The sequence below is a fragment of the Tachysurus vachellii genome, chromosome 16 (genome assembly GCF_030014155.1).
Source record: "Tachysurus vachellii isolate PV-2020 chromosome 16, HZAU_Pvac_v1, whole genome shotgun sequence".
NCBI lineage: Eukaryota > Metazoa > Chordata > Actinopteri > Siluriformes > Bagridae > Tachysurus > Tachysurus vachellii.
Genome location: NC_083475.1, coordinates 1 through 18,911, shown reverse-complemented (window position 1 = coordinate 18,911; position 18,911 = coordinate 1). Strand labels below are relative to the sequence as shown.

General features: G+C 39.0%; 4 protein-coding genes across 4 annotated transcripts; all 4 read left to right on the top strand.

The window, feature by feature from the left end:
• The first annotated feature begins 32 nt into the window (after window positions 1–32).
• Window positions 33–644, top strand: LOC132858915 (histone H1-like). Its single transcript, XM_060889469.1, has one exon. It carries the CDS (start codon window positions 33–35, stop codon window positions 642–644), a length of 612 nt encoding a protein of 203 aa, XP_060745452.1.
• A 578-nt stretch (window positions 645–1,222) lies between these two features.
• On the top strand, window positions 1,223–1,648 carry LOC132858931 (histone H2A-like). Its single transcript, XM_060889485.1, has one exon. It carries the CDS (start codon window positions 1,245–1,247, stop codon window positions 1,629–1,631), a length of 387 nt encoding a protein of 128 aa, XP_060745468.1. The 5' UTR covers window positions 1,223–1,244; the 3' UTR covers window positions 1,632–1,648.
• Window positions 1,649–2,119: 471 nt separating this feature from the next.
• Window positions 2,120–4,802, top strand: LOC132858961 (histone H3-like). The gene is made up of 2 exons (XM_060889510.1): window positions 2,120–2,465; window positions 4,431–4,802. Exons 1-2 carry the CDS (start codon window positions 2,137–2,139, stop codon window positions 4,747–4,749), a joined length of 648 nt encoding a protein of 215 aa, XP_060745493.1. The 5' UTR covers window positions 2,120–2,136; the 3' UTR covers window positions 4,750–4,802.
• A 453-nt stretch (window positions 4,803–5,255) lies between these two features.
• LOC132859001 (histone H2B-like) lies at window positions 5,256–5,723 on the top strand. The gene has a single exon (XM_060889544.1). It carries the CDS (start codon window positions 5,271–5,273, stop codon window positions 5,643–5,645), a length of 375 nt encoding a protein of 124 aa, XP_060745527.1. The 5' UTR covers window positions 5,256–5,270; the 3' UTR covers window positions 5,646–5,723.
• Window positions 5,724–18,911: the final 13,188 nt, after the last annotated feature.

Sequence of the window (18,911 nt, the reverse complement as noted above, 5' to 3'; positions counted from 1 at the left end):
TACTATTAGCTCCCAGAGAGAGAGAGAGAGAAATGGCTGAAGTCGCTCCCGCTCCCGCCGCCGCGCCGGCCAAAGCGCCCAAGAAGAAAGCAGCTTCGAGGACCAAGAAAACAGGCCCTAGCGTCGGCGAGCTCATCGTCAAAGCGGTTTCCTTGTCCAAGGAGAGGAGCGGCGTGTCTCTTGCCGCCCTGAAGAAAGCTTTGGCTGCCGGCGGATACGACGTGGAGAAGAACAACTCTCGCGTCAAGCTCGCCGTCAAGGGCCTCGTTACTAAAGGCACTCTGGTGCAGACCAAAGGGACCGGCGCGTCTGGATCTTTCAAGCTGAACAAGAAGCAGACCGAAGTTAAGAAGCCCGCAAAGAAAGCCGCGACAAAGGCGGCCGCCAAAAAGCCCGCCGCGGCTAAGAAGCCCAAGAAAGTAGCGGCCAAGAAACCCGCAGCCAAAAAGTCTCCCAAGAAGACGAAGAAGCCCGTCGCTGCCGTCAAGAAAGCCACCAAAAGCCCCAAGAAGGCCAAAAAGCCGGCGAGCCCCAAGAAAGCAGCCAAGAGCCCCAAGAGGGCCAAAAAGACGGCGACCCCCAAGAAGGTAAAGGCTGTAAAGCCCAAAGCGGCGAAGGCCAAAAAGGCTCCCAAGAAGAAGTAAACGGTGTTTCTCATGTTTTTTTTTTTACTCCTCAAACGGCTCTTTTAAGAGCCACCCATATTTTCCCTTAAACAGCTGTTTCCTATTCTGATAAACAAAATGATGACTTTAGTGGATTCTGTACCGAGTGTTTAGGCAGCTACAGACTTGTACATTCACCTTCACATAAACGTATGGACAACTAGGGACAATTGGACAGTTTACATTTTAAATCCATGTGCATTTGCCTTTACTCTCTTCTATACTAATATATGCTTTATAGATATAAAACCAGTGAATAATCAAGATACTGATCATAAATCAGTTTACAAAATATTTTCTCTCTACAATCATATGCATTTAGTCTTTTTTTTATTTTAATTTCATTCTCTCTCTCCCACACACTCACTCACGCGCGCACACACACGGGAGTGGGAGGGGCGTGTGGCGTACAATAGAATGGTGGACTGACCCTGGAATTCTACGGCGTGTCTCGGATTGGTTCTTCCGTCACAAGTATCTTAGCCAATAAGAGAGTTGACGTGAAGGTTATATCGCAGAGTGCTAGAAGAACAGCGCTGTTATTTCGTTGTTGTTCTTAGAACGTATCTGAGCTACAAGATGAGCGGAAGAGGCAAAACCGGCGGTAAAACTAGGGCTAAGGCCAAGACTCGTTCATCCAGGGCCGGACTGCAGTTCCCCGTGGGTCGTGTGCACAGGCTTCTGCGTAAAGGTAATTACGCCCAGCGCGTCGGTGCCGGCGCCCCGGTTTACTTGGCCGCCGTGCTCGAGTATCTGACCGCTGAGATTCTCGAGTTGGCTGGCAACGCCGCCCGTGACAACAAGAAGACCCGTATCATTCCCCGCCACCTGCAGCTCGCTGTGCGTAACGACGAGGAGCTGAACAAACTGCTCGGAGGAGTGACCATCGCTCAGGGAGGTGTACTGCCCAACATTCAGGCCGTGCTGCTGCCCAAGAAGACCGAGAAGGCCGTCAAGACCAAGTAAACTCGCTCGGCGCTGCGTTTCTCGCCCCCCAAAAAGGCTCTTTTAAGAGCCACCCACTTTTACTGGAAAAGTGCAATTTCATCCTAGTTTTTATTAATGCTGTGAGTGTGAACTTTATAAAGACAATTCCCCAAATAAGCGTTAAGATCTAACATTAATAATTACTGGTCTTGTTTAAAGACGGATGACAGACGACAATAATAATAATTAATGATGATGATAATAAATAATGAAGCCTGCTGACTAAATGATTGCTGACAGAAAACAAAAGCGCTGTGCTACTGAGAGCGCCAGTAAAATAGGGGCGGGCGGTTTGGGTATCAAACGGTGTCCGTGACAGAGAACCGTCCAATAGTCATCAGGTGACGTAACGTGTTCTATCCAATGGCAGACGACTGCTTTCAATCCGCCCAATGAGAACAGGGCGGCTTTAGGGCTTAAAAAGACAGCGTTCGCCAGCGCTGCATATTGTGTTTTTCCTCCGTGAAGTTCACAGCTCGACGCCATGGCAAGAACCAAGCAGACCGCCCGCAAGTCCACTGGTGGCAAAGCGCCCAGGAAGCAGCTCGCCACTAAGGCTGCTCGCAAGAGCGCCCCGGCTACCGGCGGCGTGAAGAAGCCTCACCGTTACAGGCCTGGCACCGTGGCTCTGAGGGAGATCCGCCGTTATCAGAAGTCTACTGAGCTGCTTATCCGCAAACTGCCCTTCCAGCGCCTGGTGAGAGAAATCGCTCAGGATTTCAAGACCGACTTGCGTTTCCAGAGCTCGGCCGTCATGGCCTTGCAGGAGGCTAGCGAGGCGTACCTGGTCGGTCTGTTCGAGGACACCAACCTGTGCGCCATTCACGCCAAGAGGGTGACCATCATGCCTAAGGACATTCAGCTGGCCCGCCGTATTCGCGGAGAGCGCGCTTAAACCTCAATTCTGTCTAACGTACACAAAGGCTCTTTTAAGAGCCACCACATTCTCTCGGATAAATGAGCCCTTTTTCATATCTGTCTGTGTGTACTCAGAGTTTGTTGTATAAAGCTCACTTTGTGTTTGTGTGTATAATATTAAAATATATAATCACATGTATGTAAAATGTGAATCTGCTTAACAGAAGTGATTTACAGAGTGTTTGTGTTAGGAATATTGTGTTCAGGGATAAGAAGAGTAATTGAAAATAAATACACATTTATTTGTATAGTGCTTTTAGCAATAGATGTCTCAAAGCAGCTTTACAGAACATGAACACAATATGGATATATAGAGATTAATATAAAACAAAAACCTCAAGGTTAGTATTAGAATTATATTTAAATGTGTTTGTATTGATTCCAAATGAACAAGCCTGAGGTGACTGTGTTGAGGAAAAACACCCTTAGGGAGAAACCTTGAGAGGAACAGGACTTAAGGGGGATCCTCCTCCTCATGTGGGTGACACTGGACGGTGTGATTATAAATACATAGTCTGACAAGGTTGTATTGATGATGAGGATGTTGTCCTCAAAGACCACATGTAGTCATCATCTCCTCTTAGTATATCTGAATATTTAATGAAGCAGAGTCCAACTGGAGCTGGTAAAATAAGATTATTGCCTTACTGAATAAAGAAACGGAAGGCTGATTTATTATTATTATTATTATTATTATTATTTAATCAGATAAGGTACGGCGTTTTTTAATTTCCTGAAAAGTAATGTTTTTGGAGATACGAGGATTCCACCCGACAGCGACGATATATAAACGTGTTTCAGTTTGTCTGTACATTCTGTATTGCTTTTGATTTCTTTCTTTTATTGTTTGTGTATTGTTTGGTTCTGTCTTCAATTCTGAATCTTGGTTAACCCTTTGATTGAATACGGCATGTCACAGTTTATAACCAGTTTATATGTTAGTTTCCAGATTCTGGCAGTCACACACAACTATCAGAATCACATTTCATTGCTCTGCTTTCAGTGAAATAGAGTGTACAGTGTATCAGACTCTGTTGTTCAGCTGTTGTCTTGTTCATTTATAAGAAACAGAGTCTACTTATATAGATGTAATCTAACATAGCTGTTCAAATGATCCCATTTACAGTGAGCCCTGTGTCTAGACACGTTTGATATTTGAATTTTGACTTCAATGAGCTTTCTTTGTGAATGACACTGAGTTTTAGAATGAGATTAGTGTTGGAGACAATATAGCTCATTTAGACTTTAAACCTTATAGATTCTGTAATATTTTGTGTTTTACAGCTGATAAAATGACTCCTGAATGTTGTCTTTACATTCCTTTCTGTGTTGCCTGTAATCTACTATCAGGGTTAAACATGGGCTCGGTTTATAATGTACCCAGACGAACGGGGAACACCGGGCCTCCTAGTAGTGGACCTAGGAGTATAGAATACAGTTCTCAAGCCACAGATGTGCTCAAATGGATGTTTTACATCTAAACAGTGCAGGTTAATGTTGTACAACCACAGAGTGCTGTTACTAAGCTCTATACATTGCTGGGTGTTGGTCTGTATATTTTTATTGAAATACTCACTTTGCATACCTTGGGTTAAATTCTACTACTACTACTACTACTAAGACTTATAAACAACAACAATAATTATAATGATGATCCTTGTATGTACAGAGAGGTTGCAGCAGAAAAATACACTAGTAAGTTAAAAGCTTTGGCTTTCTCTGTTTATGAACGGGTTCTTTGTGTGAGTACTGGTCTTAGACCCGCCTCCTTGCCTGTTCTCAACTGGGTCCAGGAGATGGAGGATAAATATTTGGCCTCTGTGTGGTGTATTCTTTTTGAGCGGCTTCACTTCGATAGAGCAGCATCATGTCTGGTAGAGGAAAAGGCGGTAAGGGACTCGGCAAAGGGGGCGCAAAGCGTCATCGTAAGGTCCTTCGCGATAACATCCAGGGAATCACCAAGCCGGCTATTCGCCGTCTGGCTCGCCGTGGCGGTGTTAAGCGTATTTCCGGTTTGATTTACGAAGAGACTCGCGGTGTGCTCAAAGTCTTCTTGGAGAACGTCATCCGCGACGCCGTCACCTACACCGAGCACGCCAAAAGAAAGACCGTCACCGCCATGGATGTGGTGTACGCCCTGAAACGCCAGGGACGCACTCTGTACGGCTTCGGCGGATAAACGTTCAACACCGAACCACGTCAACACAACGGCTCTTTTAAGAGCCACCCAAATATCCACGGAGAGATTTTCCTTCTTTACTGCGAGTGTGTGTTTGTGGGTGGGGACGCAAATGACGTCAAAAGCCGTATAAAGTAATATCCTATGTATTTATATAATCGCTATTATAATTTAATTGATTTATATACAGCTCTATCATTTTATTTTCTATTTTGTGTGTGTGTGTGAAACGCGTGTAAAGTTTGGTGGAAGAAACAGGATTTTTTTTCCCCTTTTCTTTTGTCATAAAGCACAAAGTTGAGTGTAAAACGGCGGAAGGGGAACAAAGCACAGAGGGGACAGTGGGGAGGAGTAAGTGTGTAGGAGGAGCGGGAGGAGGCGCTCCGCGTCAGGAGCTTTGGGATTATGACCAATAACAAACGTTTGTTCTCTTGTGCCTAATTACAATGTCAGACTGTAAATAGACCAGCCGCTAGGTGGGTGTTACTCATTCTCTCGCAGTTCACTCGAGCAGCAACAGTATGCCTGAACCAGCTAAGACCGCGCCCAAGAAGGGATCCAAGAAAGCCGTGACCAAGACGGCAGCTAAAGGCGGCAAGAAGCGCAGAAAGACCAGGAAGGAGAGTTACGCCATCTACGTGTACAAAGTCCTGAAGCAGGTGCACCCTGATACCGGGATTTCTTCTAAGGCCATGGGCATCATGAACTCGTTCGTCAACGACATTTTTGAGCGCATCGCCGGTGAGTCTTCTCGTCTGGCTCATTACAACAAGCGCTCCACCATCACCTCTAGGGAGATCCAGACTGCCGTGCGTCTGTTGCTTCCCGGAGAGTTGGCTAAGCACGCCGTGTCTGAGGGCACAAAGGCCGTCACCAAGTACACCAGCTCCAAGTAAAGCGCCTTACCGCCGTCTTTATCAACACAAAGGCTCTTTTAAGAGCCACCCACTTTTTCATACAACGTGCAAATCTCCTTTCTGCGTGTGAGTGAGCCACACACACCCCAAAGGATAGCCACTTTATGTATTCTATCAGTACTTCAATTTGTAATTACAATTGAATGCTTTGCTTTTTTTTTTTTTTTTCCAAATTTATTAAGAGATTTCAAATAACTTTATAAAAAGCTCATTCACAAGTACATATCATGTGTTTTACAATCATACATTTGAATACAAAAATATTAAATTCTTGATTTAATAATTAGCTATTTCCAGTTTTTATTTAATATTATTTCTCTCCCCAGTTGTGTTCAGGACGTTTGTAATTGTTAAGCCTAATACTTTCACCTCTTCTTTGCTCCGGGTGTCTGGGGTGGAACAACACTATTGCTCATCCATAACGCTTCTGTTTCGTTTTGATTCAGATTAGCTCCAGATATTTCTTTATATTTCTTGAAATGTCTCATTATCACCTTTAATTTAAAGTAAATATTAATTGAAATTGTTATATCAGCATAAACTGTAATCTTAACCATTCTTCCTGCCGTTGTTTTTACACCTTGTATTCTTTCATCATGTTTGATTTTGTGTAAGATTGGTCTAATTGCAGTAGTACTAGTACTATTAGTTTTAGCAGTAATAGTAAATAAATGAACTAATAAATTATTACTACTACAAATAATTTCTAAGGTGTGAGTGACCTGCATTTCTTAAACGTGGCCACACGATGGCGGTCAACATCTATCCACAATGCTAGTATTCTTTGGGTATTTTTTAGCTTATTAATTATTTAATCTATGTTCTCTTCTTCTTATCATTTGGTAACAAACAGAGAAACATTTAAAAACACTTCTTACATTATGTATCCTTATTTAGAATAGCAGTTGTGTGAGGAGTGAGAATGTCACATGCAGGTGGTGTGCAGGAACACACACACAAACACCCACACATTTGGTGGAAAACTTCAAATTTATTATTACTGTTTTTGTGTTGTTTTAAAGTAATAAAATGTGACCGCTCTTTGTTCAGCAGGTCGGTAGTTAATAAAGAGCTTTTAAACTCAGTTATAGTGCCATCAGTACATGTGCTTCAAATGTCTTTATCCTGCATCTAACACACTGAGCTGCTGTTGTTAATGAGAAACATCCTCATCTGGCTCTACTGCTTCTTATTAAGTGAAGTAGAAGTGTTATGATCTTAAATGTTCATGGTGTGTTAAACACAAAGGAAGTATATCAAGATATCTTTCTACATCTTCCATTTAAAACAGAAGTCAAGTTACCTAAGATCTTTTTGTCCACAAGTTTGTCATAAATATGGAAACAAAAAAGACACCCACACACACTTAGGGATATAAACACATACACACAGGAATAAGACTGTGTAGTTCAGTGGTCTTCACTATTTTTTTCATGTGAGCCACACGGATAGGACAAAGTCAATAGGAGAGCCACTTTCACCGCAAAGTATGCCAAGTTATTCAGTCTTAAATAGCTTATCTGCTTAAATACAATGTACAATATTGCAATACAATAATTACTCGAGTTGCGGATGATGCATGATGCTCCCCATCAGTTACCTCTTTTGTCACTGTCACATTGCTTTGTTGTTCATTTTGTGCACACGATTGTTTGATAAGAAATCGATCCATTTTTTAGTCCATGTGTACAGTAAACATGCATGCTTTTCTATGCTTCCCTGATTGTTTTTAATGTTATTTAAATGAAAAATAAATTTTAACCACATGATCTTATCATCGTATTATTTACTGCCATGCGAGCCGCATATTAAAGCTTGGCGAGCCGCAGGAGGCTCGCGAGCCGCGCAATGAGTAACACTGGTGTAGTTAATTATCAGGTCTGTAACATGATTAGCGTTAAAAGGCAGGGACACTCAAATCTGTGAAAGAGCACGTAAAAAGTTTGATACTTTAAATACAATTGTTCCTCATTGTTCCGTTTAAATGGCAGCATCTCTGATGTTATGAGGTGTGTAAGTACATACGGTCTGGGCAGCTTGCATGTGTTGGAAGACATTATGAATGCTGAAAGGTATATAAAATATGTATAGAAGTATAGAAGAGTTTGGGTGTTAAATCAGCTGCCTGCAGTCCAGATTCTTCTTCTTCTTTTTCTTCTTCTTCTAATTTTTTTTTTTTTTTTTTTTTTTCAGTTTTACAGTAAATACAATATTTGTCTCTTTAATGGAGTGAGATGAATGGTGGAGAGCAGGAATGTTGAAACAACACAATGGGAAAATCTTCACTGTCACAGCAGATAGTGTCACAAAATTAATTCCAGTCTTTAGGTTAAAAAATAGTTCATTATCAGTTTATCATTTATGATGTTTAATTTGTTGTTCTGTGTTCTCTCTGGTTGTGATGTTACTAATCCTCATGTTCTGTGTTCTCTCTGGTTGTGATGTTACTAATCCTCATGTTCTGTGTTCTCTCTGGTTGTGATGTTACTAATCCTCATGTTCTGTGTTCTCTCTGGTCGTGATGTTACTAATCCTCATGTTCTGTGTTCTCTCTGGTTGTGATGTTACTAATCCTCATGTTCTGTTTTCTCTCTGGTTGTGATGTTACTAATCCTCATGTCCTGTCTTCCCTGTTCTCAATTTAAATTACAGCCTGTGTTTTGCTCTGTGTGATCAAAGTCTGGTTCAGATTTATTACCTGCTGTTTACTAACCTGTCTTTTACTTTGTGCTTTTTTTGGTTTTATCTGCCTTTGGATTTGTTTTCAGTTATAATACTTGTGTGCAGACATCCTCTGTTCTTCTGACAGTTTAAAATAAAATAAACTTGTCCAAATGAACATTGCTTGAGTTTTTACATTCAATAATTACATGAATACTGAGTTTGCCTCCCCCGAACTAATCGGTGTTTAAATTCAGTTATAATCATATAATGTAGTGATGTGGTACTTAGTTATCAGTTTTACTGCTGATCAGAACTGCTGAGGGATTTTAATCACATTTCTTTTGTCTTAGTGTGTTTATCTACACATCAGTAATGGATGTGTCTTTATACTCTTTATAATAAATGTCTCTTTATGCTCCTGTTTTTCACAGGTGAGAGAAGTATGTGTGTGAGTGTGTGAGATTGTGTGTGTGTCTGCTGATTTAAAATAATTTCTTGTTTTGTACCAAAGAAAAATTATAAAAAAAAGTTTCATTATATAAATGTTCAGTTTGAAGTTGCACAATCAAATGAAGGAAACTTATGAGAGGAGTTAATTAAAATAAGTAAAATTTGTGACTGAGGTAATTTGCATAAAATGTTTATAATTTACCCACAGTTCCTCTCGTCCTGTCTGTCACTCTTCAGTATTACCTGATCCAGAAGGGGAAAACCTGGAGTGATGCTCAGGCTTACTGCAGAGCCACACACATTGACCTGGCTATCAGTGACAGTAATGACAACATGGTCCGACTTCAGAATGAAGCACAGAGACAACAATTCAGTTCCAGTGCTTGGATTGGACTCTACAATGACATCAACAGCTGGCGCTGGTCCACAAAGAGGATGTGAATGATCCTGCAGTGATGATGGCCATCTTGGAGCAGGTGGGTCTCATCCTCCACAAGACTTATAATGTACATTTCCCAGTATTCATCAAACTCTGACACATATATAAACTGTATTGTAATCAGATTCTGACTGTTGTATACAGTTTCTGTATCTTTCCTACAGGTGAGTCTCTATCCTGCATTATTTAGTAATAAAAGTATTATTCTGTTCTTCAGATCAACCAGAAACTGAAGGATGATTTGGGGACAGAGAAGATCACAGTGAAATGGCGTAAACAACCAGATGGAGTTGTGTTTCACAAGCTGAAAAAAGGAAATAATAAAGTACAGTAGAAAATCAAATAAAATATATCTATTTTACTGGACGTCAAATAAAATTTACTACATTAATCCCTCACTGATTGTGTCCTTGTGTTGCAAAACTGATTTGTAAAAGTGTTTGTCTTCTGTACAAGGTCAGTTATTCATTTAGATAAAAACTTTTAAAAAAATTGGATGAATGGAAATTCGAAGGAAGAAGATTGGGGAGAAAATAGTAATGCTTGTGTTGAAACAAACAAACAAATAAACAAATAAATAAACAAAAAAATAGTCTATGTACAATGATGATAAAAAGTGCAATCTGGGAAAGAAGTACAGTAACTGTCGCGGTGAGGCAAAGGCGAGTGAGGATCCAAATGCATTTTAAACTTTTAATAAACCAAAACAAGAAACAGGCAAACAGACAAGCAGGCAAAACAGGACAGAACACTGAGCAAAACTCGAAACAGGAACATAGACATGAACACACCATAACAATTAACACCAGGGAAGTGAACAAACAGAGTAGATACACCAAACAGGAACCGATCACAACACAGAGACAATTAGAGACTAAGACGACACACCTGGGGGGAGCTAGAGTTCAATCAGTGTCCATGGTAACAAATGAGTGGGCGGAGCAAACAATTAACAGCAAGTCAGACCAGCAGACAGAAACAGGGCAAAACACAGACAGACTCATTACAGTAACCAAAAAGAAAAAAACACACACACACACACACGTATATATATTTAATTTCATCTTCTACCGCTTATCTGGACTACCTCGGGTCACGGGGAGCCTGTGCCTATCTCAGGCGTCATCGGGCATCAAGGCAGGATACACCCTGGATGGAGTGCCAACCCATCACAGGGCACACACACACACACACACTCTCATTCACTCACGCAATCACACACTACGGACAATTTTCCAGAGATGCCAATCAACCTACCATGCATGTCTTTGGACTGAGGGAGGAAACCGGAGTACCCGGAGGAAACCCCCGAGGCACGGGGAGAACATGCAAACTCCACACACACAAGGCGGAGGTGGGAATCGAACCCCCAACCCTGGAGGTGTGAGGCGAACATGCTAACCACTAAGCCACCATGCCCCCTAAATATTTTAATAATAAATAAACAAATAAAGTAAACAAACAAACAAACAAATAAATAAATGCAGATCTCGTCTGATCTCTGAAGCTAAGCAGAGTCGGGTATTCATTTACTTTACTGTTTGAATTCTGTAACAACAACATCTTAATATTCATACCCTGTAGATAATGTTTTGTTAGATTTAAACAGTTTAAATTCACTGTACAAGTCACCTGATTAAACTGTCTAAAACCTCCTGCCCCTGTCCACCACCCACATCTATTAAAAAATGCTCCTGTATAATTGTTCAAACTGACTTCAGCAAGCTAACCACCTTTATAGTCACTATGATGTTGTGTAAATGAAATGATTAGTGAAGTTCTCTAGGTAGACAACATACATCTGTCACCAAGCCATTTATCACCAGATCTGACTAATCACTAGTCTAAGTAGGATTTAGTGTAAATCCAGTAGTCAGGGTTGTGAAAAGTGACTTTTTAATGGACTTGAATATTAGATTGTGGAAATAAACTAAATTCTCATTATCTAAGCTCATCAACTCCTTTCAGGATTTTAGTACGGAATTTAAACTGACAGCTATGGTCGCTAGCAGGTTAGCTAACATTAGGCTAATGATTATATTTACATTTAATTCTTCTTCTTCTTCTTCTTCTTCTTCTTATTATTATTATTATTATTATTATTTTGTTTGCATTTTTAACACCTACACTTCAATACACTTATTTACTTCAGTAACACATATATATATTAATATATAATTAATACATTAATAATACACTTAATGATATACTGCATTTGTTACATTATTCTTAGTTTATTGGTTTATTTATTTTATTAAAACTTTGAATAAATATATTTTATTATAATAATGAAGATAATTTGGTTGGACTTTTTTAATTATATTGATTAGTTTATAAAACAATATGTAAAGGTGAAAAATGTTCTGTAGATACACAGTTTTGTTGAAGTTTTGATGAGTTTAAACAATAGAAGAATTCCATATGCTTTTCCATAATACAAAGCAGTGAAAGGTGATTCAGTCACATAGACTGTTGTTGTTCTAACTGTGTGAAGAGGTTTGTAAATGTGAACACAGTAATCATAAATACATGTCACTAACTGTAAAAGAAATTGTACATAAGAAAATACAACAATCCATTTCCGCCATCTGCTGGTAAAACGATGTTATGACATTAAGTAATGTGTCTAATCTGTTAAACACATTCTTCTGTAACTGTCTGAACATTTCTCCTAATTTTATAATGAAGTGTCACGTTTACATACTTCCAGGTTACAACATTCACGTGTCATTCTACAAAACGTGACATTTTCACTTTGTAATCTTCAAAATCTTTATTAAGAGTAAACTTAAAGATATGTTAGTCCACCCAAATAACCATATTTTCCCACCTCAGACACAAAATCCTTATTAATATTATTATTATTAATATTATTCTTTTTATTCAGGAAACGTAGCTTCTTTGTACCACTCCGTTACAGACAATATGTTCACCATTAAGGTAGAAAAAGAAGAAATATATTTTTAAAACCTAATGTTTCCCTTTATTGTAAAATGTCTATGGGGGCTTGTTTCTGCCTCATTTAAAAAAAATAAAAATAAATCAATAAATAATAATAAAAGATAATTCTGACTTTATATCTCAGCACAGCAAATTCATGAGCATTAAATTCCCAGTGTTAAAGCATTTCAGAGTGAAGTGTTGAAACTGTAGTGTTAAATCTTGAGAAATTAACACTATACATGTTAGTAGCTGAATTGTGACAGTGTAAAAGTACAGAGTTACAGGTAACCAACACCTGTCAGTGTTATTTCCAACATCCGTGTATTTCTGCAGCGACCTAATTTAGAATTTTCTAAGCGCCATTTTCTCCTCGCTTCAGTCAGATAACGGTCGGTGAGTAAAGACACTAAAGCTGCAATTACTGCAATTTTCAAAACAAAAATAAATTTGTAGATATTTATGAGTGGGTACACGATGATTTCTGATGTTCGAAAGTTTAAAATACATTAAACCATATACTAAAACGCCAAAACAGCAAACAGCATCGTCAGGCAGGAGTGTGTCATTTCCCTCAGAGAAACAGCAAGTGGTGAGTAAAGACGCAAAAAAGTTTGCATTTTATATACTTTGGAAATGTATGGAAATGTAACTAAATATGCACAGTTGGTAATATTATATCGTATATGGTGACAAATTTTAACAGATTACTTGTCATTGTCTTGTGGCCTGCATATTCACAATGAGTACAAATAGCGATGCAGATTAAGACTAGGCGATTTCCTAGGCATATATTGACTTGGGACTATATTATGGGGAAGCACAGGCGAAGCACTGCTACTTGGGCGCAGAGATATCATGGCTCTCATCCTCATGTCCTCCGGCTGTTGAGCGATCGCAATGTGTTGCGTGATATCTCTGTGCCCAAGTAGCAGTGCTTCGCCTATGCTTCCCCATAATATCAATATCAAAGTCAATATCTGCCTAGGAAATCGCATAGTCTTAATCTGCATCACTTGTACTCGTTGTGAATACGCAGGCCACAAGAAGTAATTAGGGTTTTTTTTTTTTTTTTTTGGATCACTTTTACTCTGGACATGCTAGCTGGCAACATATGATTCCATTCATTATGCTAAGCTAGCGGTGACCCTGCCATACTAAAACAATGCATGCACTGAGACAAATGCATTTGGCCACATATCTAAATGTAGGAAAGAAGTTTAATAAGCACTATTTCTAAAAACGGTGGAGTGTTACTTTAAGCAAATTGAAATGCTAATTGAATTGAAATCAGAGATCTGTTAAATTGTCTCCTTCGTTGAAACTGAACACATTAAGCTTGTGAATAGAATTAATGTTTTATGGTCATTCCTTTACATGTTTTCTTCTGCTTCAAATTCTTCAGGACTTCACTCTTGTCTTTGGGTCAGAAACTGCTTCCAGACTTTTGGAAAGGTGGCCAACTGCTTTCAAAGCAAAGGTTATCAGACCAGCAGAAACCTTGACTCCTACTCCACTGCTGAAAAGATTACTGTCATCTGCCAAACAGAACAGAGAAGGCAGCGAGGCACAAGACTCCCCAGGTAGAGTTGTACACCAATAACTTGCACTGGCTTTGCAGCTTAAATCTACTAAACTTATTATACACATTTACATATGATCTGTGTTTTTCAGATCGGGACAGTGACACATCTTCATTCCTTCTGCTTCTGCATCTCTTATCACCCCAGGCTTCAGGAAGAAAGAAAATCCATAAGATCAGTGCTTGTCAGGCTGTTGACCATCTGGTGGTATTTCACAAAGTAGGTAACTGGTGACATAAAACATGGGCTATGAGTGTTGTACCTCGAATCAATCCATTTCTACAGTTGATAATTCAATATGAGATAAACTCTAAAATGGGGGTTAATATAGCAAATTGATAATTCTCAACCTAAATTAAATTAACAGCCGGTTGGTGCATATACTTTTCTTCTGGACTCTCTCCTGTTCTTTACGATGTTCAGTTAAGCTAAAAAGATTAAAATAAATGTTTAACTGATTAAGCTGTACTTATTAATTTGTCATTAGTATTAATAGTATTTTTTTTTTTTTTTTCCATTCAGACATGCCGGAGTATACAGGAACACCTTGAGACAGAAGATAACTATACCATAGTTTAACCATACATTCTTGCCTCAGGGTGCAGCAAGGAAGCCACCAGTCAGTTCTTCATCATGGTTGATAAAAAGATCATCCCCTGTCAAGCATCCTCTTCACTAGCAGCAATTGATGAACTCTTCAAGGTCCATTTTGTCTTCAGCATCAGCTATGATCTTCCACTCAAAAATCTATACACTTTTGTCCAAACTACTGTCTACGGAATTGATGTTGGCACCACAAGTGAGAGCCCAAGGGCAAAGGAGCTCAGAGCTAAATTCTTGAATGATGTTTAGATGCTACATCTGTAAATCACTGCTTGCTACAACAGTCAAATTAATTCGGTACCTTAAACTTGTACATGCTTTGTACCCTGGGAAGAAATTTGAGCTAGTTTGTGCTCAGGTTGGTTGTAACTTGCAATTCAAAAGTTATGCAGGGTTTAGAAAACATTTAACTAAATTTCATTTTGGGGGTGTAGCATCAAGCGGTGCAAATATATCACTACAACATCAACAAGCTCCAAATCCTGATGAAGCAGTGTCACTTGTTGTGTCTGACACAGAGCAAAGATCAGATAATGATGCAAGTTTGCAAGATTGTTCTTCTGTTTCAAGGGATAGTTCCAGGGAAATGTGTGCATCGATAATAGCCAAATTGCAGGGTAACGGTGTTGCAAACACTTTAATTATGTCAGTTGTTGAAAGCATGGAGGATTTTGTTAATGATTTTTAAGAGAGAGAATTTTAAATGTCATGCCAGTTGATAGCACAAGTAGAGGTTCAGTTGACGATGTTTTTAATAGTTTTCATAATCCGTTCTCTGATTTTAATACGATACAAAATGGAGGAAATATTTCAGTGAGAAATGGGGGGTTGTCGAGCCTATTGAAATGCCTTTAGGTGTCAGATACGATTCAAGAAGAAATAAAATCTCTGGAATGTTTGAACAGATTCCAGTTAATGACACGTTCATATATATCCCCCTTCTGAAGACTCTTGAGTTCATTTTTAGGAATGATGAAATGTGTAATCTCATTCAAGGGAAACAGCAAAGTGATATGTATCGAGATTTTTGTGATGGACAGTATTACAAAAAACATCCATTGTACTCCATCCATAGGTCCGGTTTCAAATAAATTGTTGTCTGACCTTGAACACTGTGATTTTATTTCACAGCAGCTCCACATTGATCCCTCTAGTGAGGTAACAGTCACACCATGGGTTAAATGTTGTGGTACTGAGTATCACTGAGGTCTTGTTGTTTGTTTAGACCTGGTTGATGATGCACCTGCCTTTGGAAAAATTGTTAAAATTTTTTTCAAGGATGTAATTTATTTGTTGACCTCATGTATGGAATCCGAGTTTGTTGAACATCTTCATGCTTTCAGTATTGTTGCACAAGAGCACGGTCTTGTAATCAGAAAGCCTGAAGAATTGTTTTACTACAAGCCATTTGATTTACAAATGTCCTATGGCAATGACAGTCTATTTTACATCATTTTGGATTGTTATTTGTAATAAATGTGACGGCTTGGTGTTCATGTGCTGAGTCAGAACTTAGAGCCCGTCTCCAAGTCGACACATCGCAGGGTGATTTGTACTTATATACTTTATAATACTTTTATACTTTATAGTTTTTAATTAAACTTAATTTACTGATAGCACTACCATTAATACAAATAAAACAATGAGAACGCTCCTCAGACCTGGATGAGAATGAGCAAACTTCTTTATTGTGGTCAATCAGCCCACAATTCTCTAAGAGAAATTGCCAAGTTGAAAGTAACAAAAGAAATCCCAAAAACCCAAAAAAGAGCATCTTCATGAAGAGCATCGGCATGCAAAAATAAAAACAAAAAACTCTCAGGACGGTCCTGCAGAGAAACGGGTTTTTTACACATACCAATTTGGGCCGAAAAATTCTCCTCTATATATACCCTGGCGCTTCTAGGCACCTCCTCATTGGTTCCCCTCCTCACAGGCCCGTTTCCAGTATGTTTTTCATCATATCACCTTATTTACCGGAATTACCTCATATGTTTTGTAACATCCTGTTCCCTACAATCCCCTTGTTTTCCATCACCTTTTACCCATATGCCCATTTATGGATTTTCCTCCTCTTAGTTCCCCGGGGCCCAGGTCTGGGAGCCCAGGCCTGCGACCCTGGGTTTTCCTTCTACATAACAATTCTGAGCCATGGTCTGGGAACCAAGGTCGTTTTTATTCTAAACAACAATTTTGTTATTAAAAATGGGCTCAAAAGAGCTTTACTTCCTGGTCAATGTTACATTTGCCTCTCAGTTTTTTCATGACGGACGTCCTGAGGATTAATCCTTCATTCAACTACAATGAGTAAGTTTCTCCTTTGCTATTTTCTTCTATACATGATTTTTAACGATTATTGTCATCTTATATTGTCACTATTGCTAAACTATTGCTGCTATAATGTTGTCACTATTGCTAAGCTTTTGCTGCTATAATGCTGCTTGTGTACAAAAATGGAGTTCTTTGATGACTCCTCTAACCTGCTAAGTGCTTGAATTTTGTTATGATCTCAGCCTGTCCTTGCCCAGGCTGGGCTTGCTTACACATAGCTCAAGCTTCCGGTTCCTCTATCTCCTCTAACTCCCCTTATCTCCCCTCAGATCCTTCGCCTCGAGGTCAACCAACTCATCCTGGTCGCACCATCAGGTCCTTACCTCACCATCCTCGTCCTTCACCCATGAGCTCATTGCATGTCTGGAACAGCTCTATTCTCCTGACCTTCCTGAGCATCCTCATCTGCTGGTCCATATTGTGAGGGGGCCTCCTACTAGCACTTCCTCCTCTCAAACCCCTCTGGCTAACCTCGTGGACCAGAGAACTCAAACTGATGGCTGTCCTCATGTTGAGCTTTGCTACCCTGAGCTCGGGACTCCCGTCTCTCCTCCTCATGCCTATATTCATCCTCTCACTCCTGTCTTGGCATCTCCTTCCCCTGGTCCTGGCCCTGGATCTCCAGTTTACATTCTTTCTTCTCCCTCTGATTACTAAGTTTGTTTATAATAAACATATAAACATTCCCTCTGACTCCAGTGTGGTTATTTTATTCTCTAGTTAAATATTACCTTAAAGTTATTGCAACGTGTGTCTTATGACTCCAATCATACTTCCCTTAAGGCATATCACTCTATTTTCAAAGAATATTCTCTCTCTCTCTCTCTCTCTCTCCCGATTCTGGCCCTGAATCCCCTGTGTACATTATTTCTTCTCCTATCTGCTGAGTTACTATAATAGACAGTTCCTCTTCCTCCCTCTGACTTCTGGTTAACATAATCTCTAGTTATATATTGCCTTGGTATTAATATAATAATATTAACTATAATATATTCTCTTAAGGTTCAAGGATTTTTCACAACAGCTGGAATAAATTTTTGAAGGAGTTATATGGAGTGATGTGTTTTAATTCAGATTATTATTGATGTATTGATTGACTCAGATTAAATGATGAGTAATGCAGAACCCTAATAAGAAAAAAGTTAACTTCTTTAGTGTTGTTGGTATTTCTAAAAAGGTGTTCTATCAACACCAGGATGGTGTAATATTTGACTCGTATAAAGTTGAGTAGATTGTGATTTCCATTTTTCTTAAGTGTTAGGTCAACACCAGAACAGTGTAGAATTTTAACTCTGCCAGTGTTTTCTACAAAGCTGCACTCAACTCTGTAACAGTGTTGTTGTTATCTGCATTGGTGTTAATATTTTACTCTATTAGAGTTTAATTGTAACACTGTGTCTGTGTTGTGAGAGTCAACACTTTTGAAAGTGTTGAATTAACACTTTGAATGTGGTTCCCATATATACACTTTTAAAGTGTTGAAATTAACTCTATTGGTGTTGATTTCCGAATTTCAAATGTACTGTGAGAATTCTGACTTTTTTCTCTACAATTCTCGTGATTCGTCAGTTGATCCTTCAGGGACTGAACTTGGATGACTAGATTAATAAAATTATTCTACAGTATCCAACTGTAAGCAGTTAAAATTCCTTGTATACACTTTTAAGATTTCAAATTGACCATATAGTGAAATTTGTGTCATTTTTTTTCTCATATAAATTTGACATCTGTACGTGTTGAACTACAGCTGTCCAAGTTTTTTCCTACACAAGTAACTTCAGACCATGGAGTGAACATCAGTACCCATAACCATAGTCTACTTGCTAAATTGATAAACATGAGCAATTTTTATTCTTCTGCTTTTATATATTTAGTATGGTATCTTGTATCACTATAACATTACACTGGACAATGCAAGAATGTAAAATTAACAGTTAATAATAATGTGCAGTTCAAATGTATAGCATCAGAAGACTTGGAATAATAACTTAAAAAAAAAAAAGAAAAAAACAGAACAAAAATATAAAAGTATTTTACTTAACAGTAAACTATATACAAACCAGGTACATATAAAAGACAGGGCTGTCAAGTATCACACATTGAGAGTGACAGTCATGCAATGGGAGGCAACATTACAAATGATAAAGGAGTCCAAAAAGTCAACAAACACTTACAATAAACACCACCAGTCATAATCTCTCTCTCTCTCTCTCTCTCTCTCTCCTTTCTCAATCT